This window comes from Capsicum annuum, unplaced genomic scaffold, assembly GCF_002878395.1.
Source record: "Capsicum annuum cultivar UCD-10X-F1 unplaced genomic scaffold, UCD10Xv1.1 ctg998, whole genome shotgun sequence".
Lineage (NCBI taxonomy): Eukaryota > Viridiplantae > Streptophyta > Magnoliopsida > Solanales > Solanaceae > Capsicum > Capsicum annuum.
The window spans coordinates 2,096,033-2,111,376 of NW_025896076.1; the positions used below are offsets into that span (position 1 = coordinate 2,096,033).

Sequence of the window (15,344 nt, forward strand, 5' to 3'; positions counted from 1 at the left end):
ATTTCGATAGTAAAGATGAATGGAAAGAGTAAGCTTTCTTTAATAAAGAAGCAAACATATTCTGTTTGTTAGTAATACCCTTATGGATTTTCAATCTGCGCTGCCTTCATACGGCTTGCTCCTATGAAATGGAGGGAGCAACACTCTTCTCCTATTGCCACTTGCATTAAATTAGAATTACAGCAGAACGCCAGAACATGTCTAACAATAACAAAAATTGGTTATAAAGAGTAAATAATTTGGTTAAAACTCATTGAAAGACACACATCTTTACGAAAGTTACAATATTATCCACGTTTCTCAAAGCTTAAGTTCTTGTTCAAGTGTTTAAAATAAATTTCATAGTATTCCGAAATGCATGTTACTGTAGTTAAAGATTTCTTTAGGATCTGCCAAGTTAATATTGTGAAGTAAAATGAAATGGAAGGGTATTTGAAATATATTTTACTTTCTTCGTCCAACAATATTTATCCACTATTAACTTGATATTCAGGCTGTCAAACAATAAATAATAGTAGGAAAATTTTACTATAGTATCTTTTAAATATAATAAATTTAATGTTTTGAGCAATGTATTAATCAATAAATAGTATTTACTAGGATGGGTAAAATGAGTAGAAAAGGTGATACGGAAATAATCACGGATATGAACTTATGGGAGTGCATGTTGGGTCCGAGACTTGGTGTGTGCAATTGAAGTGCAAAAGGAAACTTAAATGCACTAAAAATCAGCCAACATACTACAGTTGATGGGCGCGTAAGTCTCGCAGGGGCCTTTTGGTCTTTTTGCCTTTTATTTGTAATAGGATATAAATAGAATAATGTAGGGTTTCCTTGATTAGATTTTGGATGATGTTGTAAGTCTTGAAACACAAAGAACACAAGTCCTCTCCCTTTGGAGGCACAAAACCGCCACTAAGACAAGATCTAGTGTGGAATCATTAGTGATTGTGTGATTGCTTGAAAATGTTGGCGCTAGAGAGATGGACTCCAATCTTGTGTCACGTAAGAGATAGGTGAATCGTTGTGTGTATTGTTAAAGGTTCAAGAGTGGAATAGGCTTTTGGATTTAAAAGATTATATCTTTGTGTAGTCTATCTATCTATCCCTTTTCTTTTACTATAATCTTGTAGTAGTTGTGTTCTTGTAACCATTTCTATTTTGTGTTAGTAAAACTGTATGTTGTTCTTATATTATTGTTATCATCTCGTGTCATCTTGTTCTTGCTGTGTTGTTGCTGTTTTGGTGTTAAAATACACCTTGTATCTTGCAATATTTGTGTTGTTATTATTGGCCGAAAGTTGCTCTCAAAGGGTTCTCGGATTTGCTTTAAAATTATGGACTGTTTTGGGGTGTTTTTGGTGTTTCCAAGTTTTTATTGTATCATTTGGTATCAGATCTTGTGGTTGATTTTGTTCCAACAAAATCAATCTTGGACTTGGTAGTTGAAAAAAATACAAAAAAAAAAAAAAAAGTTATGTTCTTGAGATTTTGTTCTTGGACGAAAGTTGTATCTTGTTGTTGTCTTGGTCGAAAATTTGTTTCTGTGTCTAGATCTATTAATCATTTTGTTAGTCTAATGTGTTTCTTGTGTTAGTTTCTTGATTCACTAACACTAAGGGTGTCTAGAACTATATTTGAGCTTAAACTTGTTGAAGTTTTGTTGTGAACTTAAAAGGTGGTCGTGTGTTGTGGTGTTGTTGTGAAGAATTGGAGTGGGCGTTAAAGGTGTTGTTGTTGTAGTTCTTGAAGATTATTGTTGTGTTCATCTTGTACTTCACCTAGTCTTATAACTTAATCAACAAAAAGTGTAAAATAGATTCAAGAAGTCGAAGATAAAAGTTGTAAAGCTTGTTGGTGAAAGGACTTGAACCCATCACTTTCTAGACTTGACATCAACTTTTTCAACCACTTTTCCTTGTTTAAAGGGCCTTGTTTTGTGGGAATAGTAATAGTCAAGTTAAGACTTGTGTTTGAAAATTGAAAAGAGTTCCAAGATTTGTAGTCTTCCCTCCATTAACCAAAATTCACCATTTCAAATTGCAAAGTGATCAAGACTTCAAATTGGTGAATAAAATGGCGCCAAAATAGTGACAAATTGCAAGCTGCCATGTCATCACTTTACTGTTCACGCAACATATTTTAAGCTCAAATTTTGATCTTTTAGTTTCATTTGTTGATTCCAAATCTAACTTACAAGCTAGTACTAGATTATGAGTTAGTTTTGAAACCGTTGTTTGTGTTAACTTTTCTTTGTGTGTCTTAATTTTTTTGAGTCATCATAATACGTGCTTTTATTTTTTTCTTACTCTTTGGAGTCATTGTCAACGTTGGATTCACCTCTCAACACCTCTCGGAGTACAAGCAAGCTTACAATACTTTAGAGATTAAGTGTGAGGGATCCAAGGGACACTAAATAAAAGAGAGATTGAGGATGTTTTGTACAACTAACGTGTTTTCTGTTTTGTAGGTAACTCCTTTGCAATAATGGACACTATTTTGGCCCACTTTGATGCTATTTTCTGAGAAATGGCTAAGGCAAATGTGGGTCTTGAAAAATTGGGCTCGGATATGTTGATTATACTTGAGAGGTTGGATCGAGTGGAGAGTCGAAGGAATTCTCGTGATTCTACTTCCGAAGCTTTACCTCAAACAATCAATCCTCCAAGACCACCCCCGATTGATATAGACATAAGCCAAGACACCAAATGTCTTCCAACCCGATACCTACATAGGTCAATCCCTCCTCCATTCGATCAAGTCCAACAAAAAGGACTTGGAAGCCAAATTTCTCCCGTCCAAGCTCCACAACCAAAGCTCCACTTTACCAAATCAATCCTCTCAATCGAAACTCCACTTCACCAAAACCGACATGTCCATGTAGAGGAGAATGGTAGAAAGGAACATGACGGATATAGAGTCAATGACGATGCTTGTCTGATGGTAGAAGACTTGTTTCGGATGAGATTGAAGACAAGGCTCAAGATGGAGAGGAAGCCGAGGTTCAAAATGAAGATATTGGCCGAGACTTATGTTAATGTGCTCTCAGGGTCCTCATGATTTTACGGGCTGTTTTTATGCCATCTCATGATTTTGTGGATTGTTTTTGTGTCATCTCATGTTTTGCAGGCTGTTTTGAGTGGTTTCTTTTGAAGTGGCCGATTAAACAAGGTGAAGCCGTGAATTTATGGACAAATTCCTCTCAAGATGGAGAGGATGATATGGGAATAATCACGAATATAGACTTATGAGAGTGCATGTTGGGTTTGAGACTTGGTGTGTGCAATTGAAGTACAAAAGGTGACCTAAATGCGCTAAAAATCAGCCAACATACTACACTTGATGGGCGCCTAAGTCTCTAAGGGGACTTTTGGTCCTTTTGCCTTTTATTTGTAATAGGATATAAATCGAACAATGTAGGATTTCTTTGATTAGATTTTGGATGATGTTGTAAGTCTTGGAACACAAAGAACACAAGTCTTCTCCCTTTGGAAGCACAAAACCAAAACTAGGACAAGATCTAGTGTGGAATCACTAGTGATTGTGTGATTGCTTGAAAACGTTGGCGCTAGAGAGGTGGACTCCAATCTTGTGTCACAAAAGAGATAGGTGAATCATTGTGTATATTGTTAAAGGTCCAAGAGTGAAATAGGCTCTTGAGTTTTTAAGATTATACCTTCGTGTAGTCTATCTATCTATCATTTTTCTTTCATTGTAATCTTGTTGTAGTTGTGCTCTTGTAATCGTTTCTATTTTGTATCAGTAAAACCGTGTGTTGTTCTTATATTATTGTTATCATCTCACGTCATCTTGTTCTTGTTGTGTTGTTGCTGTTTTGGTGTTAAAATACATCTTGTATCTTGCAATCTTTGTGTTGTTATTGTTGGCCGAAAGTTGCTCTCAATGGGTTCTCAAATTTGCTTTAAAATTGTGGACTGTTTTGGAGCGTTTTTAGTGTTTCCAAGTTTTTATTGTATCAAAATGATAAAATGACATATATTTGGTAGAAAAAAAGTAAATTATTCATTGATTTTTCAAACTGTATAAGTTTTGTTGGACATCTACTGTCAATATAATGAACAAGTATTGTAGGGCAGATGGAGAACTAAACTAACCTTATTAATTATACTTTGAAAATCTAAATTTGGCTACTACTATTATTTTATGTAATCTATATATAATAATAAAGGAGACATTAGAGGCTGTTGTGGCACCTCTCAATGACCTCAATTTAAATTTATCCTTTTTCTCCTTTTTTTTGAGCATTTTCCTTGATTTTATTGTATTTTTAATTAATTTCTACTACTAATTACCTATAAATTAATTAAATCCTCTATAATAAATATAGCATTCAACCTTTTGCAATAAAACTCAAGTCATTTCTGTCATAATCAGCCCCTATACACATCTTTCATATTCCTTGTAGTAAATCACTATACATGTTAATGTTATTTCCTTTAATGATATTAATTTCACATTATTATTCATTTTTTAATGTACAAGTTAGTAAAAAAGAGAGGTTAATATGTGACTATCGGACTACTTTAAGATTTTTTTCATGTGATTAAATAATTACTTAAGTACTAAATGTCTTAATGAATTTCCACGTTCTCATTCCATTAACCCACCTTGAATTTCAACAATTATAACGTTAATACAATTACAATATTATTAATATAATAACAGTAACAACAAACTCATAAGAAAATGATAGGACAGCTTTCTATTAATAAGAATACTATTTATTTTTTTCTTTTTTAACATCATCATTATTATATAAAATGATGATTTCGTCTAATATTTAAGTTTTTTCTCCTTTTTATATTTAATGTGTTCGATAAAAATAAATACTCATAACTCACACCTCTTCAATTTATGATTTAAATAATATCTATAACTCCTATTCTTTAATCTTCATAATCCTTAAAAATTAATTTGTAAATTATGACGTCTTATGATATTCCTTCACTTCGGCTATATACATCTTATGATATTTCTCTTAACACATTTTTTCTCCGTCACCATATATACACTACAACATAACTTTTTGTGGCGACTAATGTCGCTGCTAAAGTCTGAAAAATCGCCACTAATTATTTTTAGTGACAACATAAGCAATGTAACAATTACGGAAACTTCCGTAGCTAAAAGTTTTTGTGACGACATCTGTAAGTCACCACAAAACATACATTCTGTGGCGACAAAACTTGCCACAAAAAAGCAAGCAAATGCGCCACAAAAGAAAGTTCAAAAAATCGATCTTGGGATATAAATTATATATTATCTGCTTCATTGTCAATAATATAACTATAGTACTTAAAGGTACAAAGACAATATTAAAATATATTTCTCCACAAGAGAATTCGTTGTCAATAATATAACTATAGTACTTAAAGGTACAAAGACAATATTAAAATATATTTCTCCACAAGAGAATTATATAGTTTTTAATGGGTAACAAATCAGTGTGATATACAAATGAGAAAAAAATCACAAAATATCTTCAAACTTCTAATGGCTAACAACTCCCATCATGAAATTACTAGTCCCTGAAATAAAAAATAAAGCGAAATAAAAAATAAAGCGAAGTTTCAATTCTAACTTGTTAAGATGCAGGAAATGATTTGAGAAATCTTAATGTTGATTGTAAAAGAGATGACCACAATGTCTTTGAATTAAAATATTGCGGAATACATTAAAAATTCCAGAATGCACAAACTAGTTTCATCAAATCATAATACTAAGCTCAAAAGACAAAATTGTCAAACTATTTCCTTGTAGTTCAAAGTGGAGCAGTTAAACAACCAAATCTGAATACGCTAGGATAGGAACATATAAAAAAGTGAAGCAGCTAGAATAGTTTTAAGTCGTCTAGTATTTTTTTTAGAAAAACTAGAACACCACATGAGGAAAGAAATCAACAAGAAATTGCTACCTAAGAAGAAGCAAATGTTATTCTTTAGAAATTCACCAGCTATGTTGTGTGAAGTATATTTCTAGAGTAAGTGGATAATTAGCCAAGAGAAACAGGACAAATACACAATAAATCGTCACTAATATTGTGCAAAAACTCTTTAAATATTTTTGTGCAACAACTCCTTTAACGTTTCAAATTAACATAAACAATACCATTTTTTCTTAACCTGAAAAATAGACAAAGATATATAAATGCTGAAATTTGATTTAACCTTTTATGGTCAAATCAGTTATAAAGAAGGAAAGAAAACCACTAAACATCCCCAAAAATGCATAATTTGTCAAAATATGAGTAAAGATATATGTCAATGCTGAAATTAAGCAAGGCAAATGGTTGTCAAACACTATATGAGTCCAAATCAAATTGCAAACATGATTATCAGTCCATGCAAACAGAAACATATCTCAAAAATTTACACAGATCAGTATTCAAACTTTCTACCTAGGGTTAAATGCATGTTCATAAAAACTGAGCATTTTCACATATATCGACCTAAACACATAAACACAAACAAGATTGAACGAATTAATTCAAAATTCGCGATCAATTTCATCAATTTCGAATCAAAGAATCTATCAATAATTTTAAGAAATAGAAGAGATCTTGAAAAAAATTTAAACACACAAGCAAACCTGAAAATGTGAATCCATCATGTACTTTAGAATTTTCCGGTGATATTGCCAGAAACGGCGGTGGTGGCGGCGGATTCCATTAGCGGCGGCGCTTGGACAGTGTAAAGAAGGAGAGGAAGAAAACAGGTGACGTAGTGGTGGTCGCCTGCACCGGCTGGAGCGGCTGTTGGTGTTGTTCTCATTGGGTAGCGGGAAAATGAAAGCGCTGGCCAGATCTCGCTGGTGGGATGGTGTTCTCCGGCGTGGGGAAGAGAACAGAGCAGCGGTGGCAGCTATGGCTTTCCCGCCGGCTGCTTCTGGCATTGGGCGGCGGCGGCGTGCTCGGATGAAGCAGTGGCGGAGTCGGCTTCAATAAGGGGGATGGTTATTGATCTGGAATGGAGCGGTGAAGGAAACAGCCGGGGGCCGCCAGATGGTTTGCTCGATTGAGCTGCCCTGGCTTGGATCTGCGAGTGAAGAAGAAGAATGGAGTAACAGAGGCAACACGAGGTGAAGGGGAGGAGGCGGACTGGTGGTGCTCCATCCGTCAGGCAACCGGAGATGGCAATGAGAGAGAAAGTGAGAGCTCATGCGGCTGATTGTGGGAAAAATAATTTTAGGGTTTTGACTATTGTTTAAAAGGAAAGAAATGGCTGAATTGATCTCAGACTCAGTCGTTGGATCAACTTTGATCAACGATTGAGATTAAGGCATTTAAAAATATGCCAATTGAAATTTAAATAGGAACCCAAGTTGATATTTAATCTTGGCTAAAATTGATATCAATTGAAATAAATATTGGCTAAAAATTAAATACAAGAAAGAAAAATTGAATTAAAGTATCTGCTAGTTTAATAAATGTAATAATAATGATAACAATAATAATCATAATAATAATGAAACGTTCTATTAAAATAAATTAATGTTACGTCAAAATTATTATAAAAATTATCGATAATAATAACAACAACAATAACAATAATAGTAAATAGAATAATAACAGACAATATATTTATAAACTGTGAGTGCGCACATTTACGTGAAAAAAATAATTTAATAAATATTGATAAAATTATGTAAAATGTCGTATTTGAATTACTAAATTGTAAAAAATGATACTAAAAAGTAATAGAATAATTTGTACATTTTTAAATCATGAACATGGCTTGTCGGAAATTATTTGATACTAAAATAATGCGCAAAGAATATTAATATTAAAAGTTAAATAATTTTGACAAAAATAGCAGCCTAAGAGGAGTATCGGGTGGTCAAAATTGGGAATCAACAATATCTTGAACCAGCAAAAAATCAAGCTTTGAATTAATCTTGGTTCATTTATGATGTGCATAGTTGAGATTCTTTCACAAAATTTTTTAAAATATTTAAATTTTTTCTATGTCTATTTGAAAAATAAATAAAAGTACAATAATGGACTTTACTTAAAAAAGAGAAAAACAGACGAGCAGCAGCAACCGACGCGACTCCAATAGGCAGAGGCATCGCCACAAAACTGTCTCTCGATATTTTTGGAGTCTCAATTAGAGCTCTTAATTTGGAACCCTAGATTGGGCTTAAGGGGTTCTAGATTGTCTATATATAAAATATATATCCAAAATATATTTACAAATAACTTAATTTATTTTTTTAAAGAAAAAACAACGCAAAATAAAAATTTTAACTTTTGATTTGGTTTACTTTTTAAACTTTTTGGGCTTTTAATTTATATCATTAATTATTTTATATTTTATTATTAGCTTAAATAATTTTTATTTGTAACTAACCTTGTAAATATCTCGAGCTGAGAGTTTTATCAGAAATATCTTTTTTACCCTGGAAAGATAAAAGTAATATCTACGTACATCTTACACTCTCAAACATCATTTGTGAAACTACATATCCAATCAGATCCCTCTATAATGTCACCTCATTATAACCACTGAAAAAATTTCAATTTACCTATATAAGTGGAACGAATAACAAAATAGATGTATTAGTGGTGACAAAAAAGATGGTCACAACAAATCTCCCTTTAGCAGCAATTAAAAAGCCACAAAAGACTTATAGTAGCGACAACTCGTAGGTAGCCACTAACCCAAATTTTATTAGAAAAATTACTACATATTTGTGGCAACCTACGCATAATCGTCACTAAATATGTCACTATTAGTGACGAGTTTAACGGTCGCCCCTAAATCTTATACCTTTTGTGGCAACCTTTATATGTCGCCACATAAATCCTAACTTTTGTGGCAACTGTTTGTGTCGCCACTGATAGTCGTCACAAAAAAACTGTATTTCTTGTAGTGTTATAGTATACATAAGGGTGAGAAAGAAAATGATAATCATCACACCATATGATTATTTTAACGGCTAAGAACCGTAGTTGACAAAGATATGATTGCTTTCACAGCTAAGAACGATGGTTCATAAAGTCTTACATAATCTTTGGGCAAAAATATTTCTTTTCATTTTCTGAATTATACTCCTTTCATTTTAATTATGTGATGCTATTTATTTTTGAAAGTCAATTTACTAATCTTTGAAACTAAATTTTCTCTATTTTTCTATACAAATTCATGATTTATTTAATAAATTTTATTCAAGATTATCAGATTTTTTCTCCTTCACCAGAGTATATATACATAAATGTGAGAAAGAAAATGATAATTATCACACCATATAATTATTTTCACAATTAAGAACCATGATTGACAATATATGATTGCTTTCGCAGTAAGAACCATGGTTGATGAAATCTTACATAATTCTTGGGTAGGAATATTTCATTTAATTTTCTTAATTATACTCCTTTCGTGTTAATTATGTGATGCTATTTATTTTTGAGAATCAATTGACTAATCTTTGAAATTAAATCGTGTTAGATGGACTCAATACCAATAAAATGTAAGTGCTAAATAACTATCAAGTTAAGGTTACATAAGTTGAAAAAATATACTTCTAATTTTATTTTTTTAAAAAATAGCCATTTAAAAGTTACAAAATCTGATTTTAGGTGCTTAAGATTGGAAGTTTCATTTAAGTTGTTTAAAGTAACTAACAGTTTCATTTAAATATATACTTAGTTTGTGCTTGCAGGGACGAAGAAGGAAGTCAAGAAAGATAAAAAAAGTAAAGAATATTGAGCAAATTCAGAAAAAGATTCATTATATGCTCTATTGAAGAATTAAAATATTTTTAAAACCTTTTAATTACACTTTCTTACTTTTTTTAAAGTTGTATTTTAAAGAAGTATTAAGGTTAGAATAAGACGATAAGGGGGTCTTCTTTTACTTTTTTGATCCTTTTTTGCATGACTATAATTATACACACATATTTCAAATGTTAAGTTGTGAATTCTTACAATTTTTTATTGTGATAGCTCTTGCAGTGGTCTAAACTGAAAATTATATGCTTGGAGCTATTATTGATTTTTGGTGAGATACAATCCTAATTCATAAAATTGATAATAAGGTACAAAAGATTATCAGTCGAAGTATTTTAAAAAAATCAAAGATCTTAAAACTTCAAGAAAAGACTTTATTTAAACAATAATTGAAAAAAAAAATTGACAACAAAATAAAGTTGTATAATTCCTAGAAAAACTAAAGAAACTTAAATTATTATTTGCGGTATTGTTGTTTTCGCAAAAGAAAAAAAAAATAAGAAGACGACAAATGGTATAAATCTATATTTATATAAAATTGAAATGAACTATTCAAATTTAAATTAAAGGATATTTTTTAAATCAACAATCTCTTGCTCTCATATTTTAGAGAGAAGTATACATTACCCCCTGAACTTGTCGAGTTTTATTCATGGCAAACCTGAACTTTTACTAGTCCTAAGTATCCCCGAACTTATTCTTTTAGTACGTCGCGTGGCCCTTTTTGCTGATGTGGTGAAATGTTTGGGTTTTACACTCCATCACGCGCGTGATGGAGTGATTTTTCAGCCAAATTAGCCTTTTTAATGGTTAAAAAATGAAAAAAAAATATTTTTCTTTAATTCTTTCAAAATATTCAATTATCCCTCTCACTATTTATTATCCCTCTTCCTCCATTACTTCCAATCTAAAAATAAAATTCCATCCATTTATTAATTTTGTAAAACTCCAGTTTATCTCTTAATTAGTTTATGAAATAAAACTTTCATCCGTTTATTAATTTTGTAAAAATTTTATTTATTAATCTACAAAAAAATTTCATCCGTTTAAAACTTTAGTTTTCATTTTTATGAAACTCCTTCAATTTCGTAATCTTAATTATATATACCATATGAGTTATTGTAACTAAAGAAATGTACTAAATATCGAAACAAATATTTTAAAAGATAATAACAAAACAAATACTAAAGAAACTAATACACATACTTATAATAAAGAGAATGTAGTTATATTGATTATGATTTTTAGTCTCTATTGATTTGATTTTCAATTTAACCGATAAGAAAATACTCATAAATTAAAAAAAAAGTAGTAACTAACATGAAAAGAAACCGAATCTTAATTGCAACCAAAATTCTACTTTTATATATATATATATATATATATATATATATATATATATATATATATGTATGTATGTATGTATGTATGTATGTATGTATGTATTGTGTAAAATAATAACTTCGCATAAACTTATTGGGTTATCGGTTTACCCAATAACCCAGTAAAAAAAATCAAAATCAAATCAATAACCCAATAATTTTTTTTATAAAATCATAAAAAATTATTAACCCTATAACGATAAATCAATAACATTTTTATCGGTTTGATTTTTGTACGTCCCTAACTTAAATTGTAATTTCTTACTCCGTTAATTATACTAAGAAACGTATTTGTGCATGTGGATCTCCTTAAAATCCTAATCGAAACACTAATCAGAAACTACTATGACACACTAACCAGAAAAAAATAATTTCATATTCTTAACACACACCAAAAAATATAAATCTTTAGATAATAGCTTACTTGATCAACGAAAATTCAATCATTCACTATTTTGGAGTAGAGGAAAACTGAAAAATATAATTTTTTTAGAGAGAAATCGAATTATTAAGGATAAAAGAGGCTTATTTTTTAATATAGAATAAATATAAGGGAAGTGGATGATATTTATCCACGTGGACAGCCACATCAGCATTTTTTTCCATGTGTCCGTGCATGTGTTACTCGTAGTGGACTTTCAGCAAAAAGGGGTCACGCGACGTACTAAAAGAACAAGTTCGGGGGGGGGGGGGGGGGGGGGGAGGAGGTATTTAGGACTAGTAAAAGTTCAGGTGTACCATGTATAAAACTCGACAAGTTCAGGAGAATAATGTATACTTAACTTATTTTCTCCCTCCTTTTTGCTTACTGTATTTTCTATATAACTAATGTAAGAATCAATTCTTCAATTATGATTATCAATTATTTATTAATTACTTCCTATTTTCTCACTGTAACTATTGATAGTTGCAATTCAGTACCTAGATATACATGTATTGATAAATGAAATGGATAAAATCAAGCATTCTTAGAAGACCCTAAATTTTTTAAAGATTAGAATTTTGGAATAAATTACGAAATTTGTTGTAAATAATGTATTATACACAATGTGATGAATTAATGTATTAAATTTAAATCTACTTAGATTTCAAAAACTAAAAGGAATTTTAACACATTCTTACATTTGAATATTATCCGATCGCGCAAAGCGTGACCCGTTTCACTAGTTACTTAATAATAGGTGTAGTATTGGAAGAAAATGATTAATTTTCTTGATTTCATGAATTGAATAAATGAATTGAAACAACTACTTTTAGTAAGAAGACAAAGTAAAATGAATGAACTAAAACTTCTAAAAAGTCGTAAAGCCCATTATTAATATTAAAAAAGTGAAAATTATCCCAAATATACTTTTTGGATTGTTAATTACAAGTTATAGCATAACTTTTCATTAATTACTAGACCTAAGAGATAATTACAACCTATAACAATTTTTGGAAAAAAGCATATTTTAATTAAATTTTCAAAAAATTTATAATATTTAATATTTATATTATTTTCTTATATTTAGCACTAAACATTTATCACTCTTAATTAAAGATCTTGGATAATTATGGCAAGTTAAGGTATTAATATTTTTTTTAATAATTAAATATCAAATTTTGTTTACAATTTAAGGATCTTGGATAATTATGGCAAGTTAAGGTATTAATATTTTTATTTTTTTAATAATTAAATATCAAAATTTGTTCACAATTTAAGGAGTTATATATGGTAAATATATTTTTTTAAAGTTAAGAACTGATTTTATACTTTTTATTAACTTGAATAATTAACTTAATTATACACTCTTTCATATTTTACTTTCTTTAATTACCATTAGAAGTCTTTTATCTCTTTATTTTTTTAACTTCTTTTTTCCTTATTTTAATTTTATTATACAGAATTTCACGTTTTACGGTATCTGTTTAGGTGAATTCATACGCAATATCTTTTAACTTTTTACCAACTATCAATAAAAGTTTTCAACTCATTCTTCCTTCCTTTGTAGTTCTATTAACAATCAACACTGACATATTTTATATGTTATTATTTTGAATAAGAAAGATAAAATTGTTGAAGCTTCCATATGTGGGCATTAGTTTGTAGCTTTCATGTTTGTTCTGCTTTTCGACTGAGTTATGGGAGAAGCATATGCAAGGACAAAAAATGTTGTAGATCAAGCGATATGGACTGCGTACATCTTACCCTCCCCAAACCTCACTTTGCGAGAAACACTGGGTTTGTTGTTGTTGTTGTGGCATGTTTGATTGGAGTTGAAAACAAATGGTGTTGTTTATATTTGTCATCCTCACTCCTGAAAAGAAAAGATTGTGACATGATTTCATATATGTTGTTGGTTTGAAAAAAGAATAATGAAAAAAATGATTTTATGTTCTCTGAAAAAAATTGGTAGTGTGGTTATATTCCAAATGGATAATCTAGGATTGCATATAGTAACTGAGAAAATACTTTTAGTTGTCTTTGCATATATATTTTACTGTTTCTACTCATATATATCATTTGCTATTATTTGCTATTAAGCAAGCAACATCAACATGTACATAAATCATTGTGAAACACTTTTATTACAAGTCAACCAACATAATAAATAATATAACAATTTCAATCAAAATATACAGTCATTATCAGTGAACAAAAATAACATTAACTCTTCAGAATTTGATCATTAAAAATTATAATAAATCAATATTCATGGACATAAAATATTAAAAATAGGACAAATTTCAACACCAGAATTTATTAAACATAAATAATTTAAAACAAGAAATATTCTAACATCAAAATAAATTAAGAAATACAGATTCCATCTTAAGCAGAGGATGCATGTTTGTGGCATGTCTTTTTACTGTGTTCCTCTTGATGACAGTTACTACACGTAACCTTTGATCATTTACACTTTTCTTCATTTGGTGCTTTTCATCTTTCATAATATGATCTTTTGGGAGGTCTTTTTGAATTCGGAGGTAATACAATTTCATCCGATACTTTACGTGATATTTTTCATGTACTTTCATAAGGAAGAGGTTTAATTGATATGGCATAAGCATCTCTGAAATTTTTATTGCTATAGTAAGGTGAGCAATAGTTCTTGCCATGTTGGTTTCTATACGTAATAGAAGCCATAGCATGAGAGCATCGTATTTCATCCAATTGAAATTCTTCACAATTGTATTCAATTTTTTTGACGCTTTTACCTACATTCACAATCAACTTTAATACACAAAACACAAAACATTAAATTTTAATCATATCATGCAACCCATAAACATACATGCAACACATACAGTATGCAAGAATTTTAATCAATTGAATCTAAACATACTATATGCAAGAACTTTCAGTAATTGAATATAAACATATAGTATGCAAGAACTTTAATACACAAACTTTTGATATGCACAATTGAATCTAAAGTTACTGTTTCAAGGGACTTTCATCATATTATAGAAATTTTAACAACTAATCCTTACTTTTATCATGCAACACATAAACATACACAACTTCAAATACAGTTAATCTTTCAAGAGTATTTCATCACCATATTATACAAAATTCAATATTTTAACAATAAGAATTAAAGAAACACGTAAAAAAATTATTTAATTCTTTAAATACGTTTGATTGCAAAATATGAATTTGCTAAATAATTTAACATACCTACAAATCACATCTCCTTTCATGACGTACCATGATTGAATCCAAATTATCAAAAATCATATTTTTATAACACGACAATAACTTATGTTTGTTTTTCTTTCAAAAAAAATTCTTAGAAGTTGTATAAAATAAAAAGAAATTATGAAATTGATTTACTGGAATAATATAATCTTGTAGGTAAAAGAAGAAAGTGTATGATGATGGAACCTCTTCAATAGAGAATTGAAAAACACAAAAAAAAAAATCTTTACATTTGTTTCGAGTGGATAATATCCATTTTCATACGAAAATTTAACAAACCTGATGACTCTCATGTCCCTCCATGAGCTATCATGATTGAATGCAAATTAACAAAAATTCATATTTGATATCAAATGAAATACTTGTTTTTTCTTTTCTTTGAAATTATAATGCTCAGCAATTTGTTTGCAGACGCTGAAATTAAGATTTTTTGTTTACCGCCACAAATTCATCGTGTACAAAGAGGAAGGTAGTGTATGAAGATAGAAACTCTTAATGTAAGCATTAAAATAGAAGGAAAAACAACGAT

General features: G+C 30.0%; 1 protein-coding gene across 1 annotated transcript; it reads right to left on the minus strand.

The window, feature by feature from the left end:
• Window positions 1–5,362: 5,362 nt before the first annotated feature.
• On the minus strand, window positions 5,363–7,207 carry LOC124895838. Its single transcript, XM_047406247.1, has 2 exons — window positions 6,610–7,207; window positions 5,363–5,549 (listed from the first exon to the last, which is right to left on the minus strand). Exons 1-2 carry the CDS (start codon window positions 6,910–6,912, stop codon window positions 5,532–5,534), a joined length of 321 nt encoding a protein of 106 aa, XP_047262203.1. The 5' UTR covers window positions 6,913–7,207; the 3' UTR covers window positions 5,363–5,531.
• Between the last annotated feature and the right edge of the window lie 8,137 nt (window positions 7,208–15,344).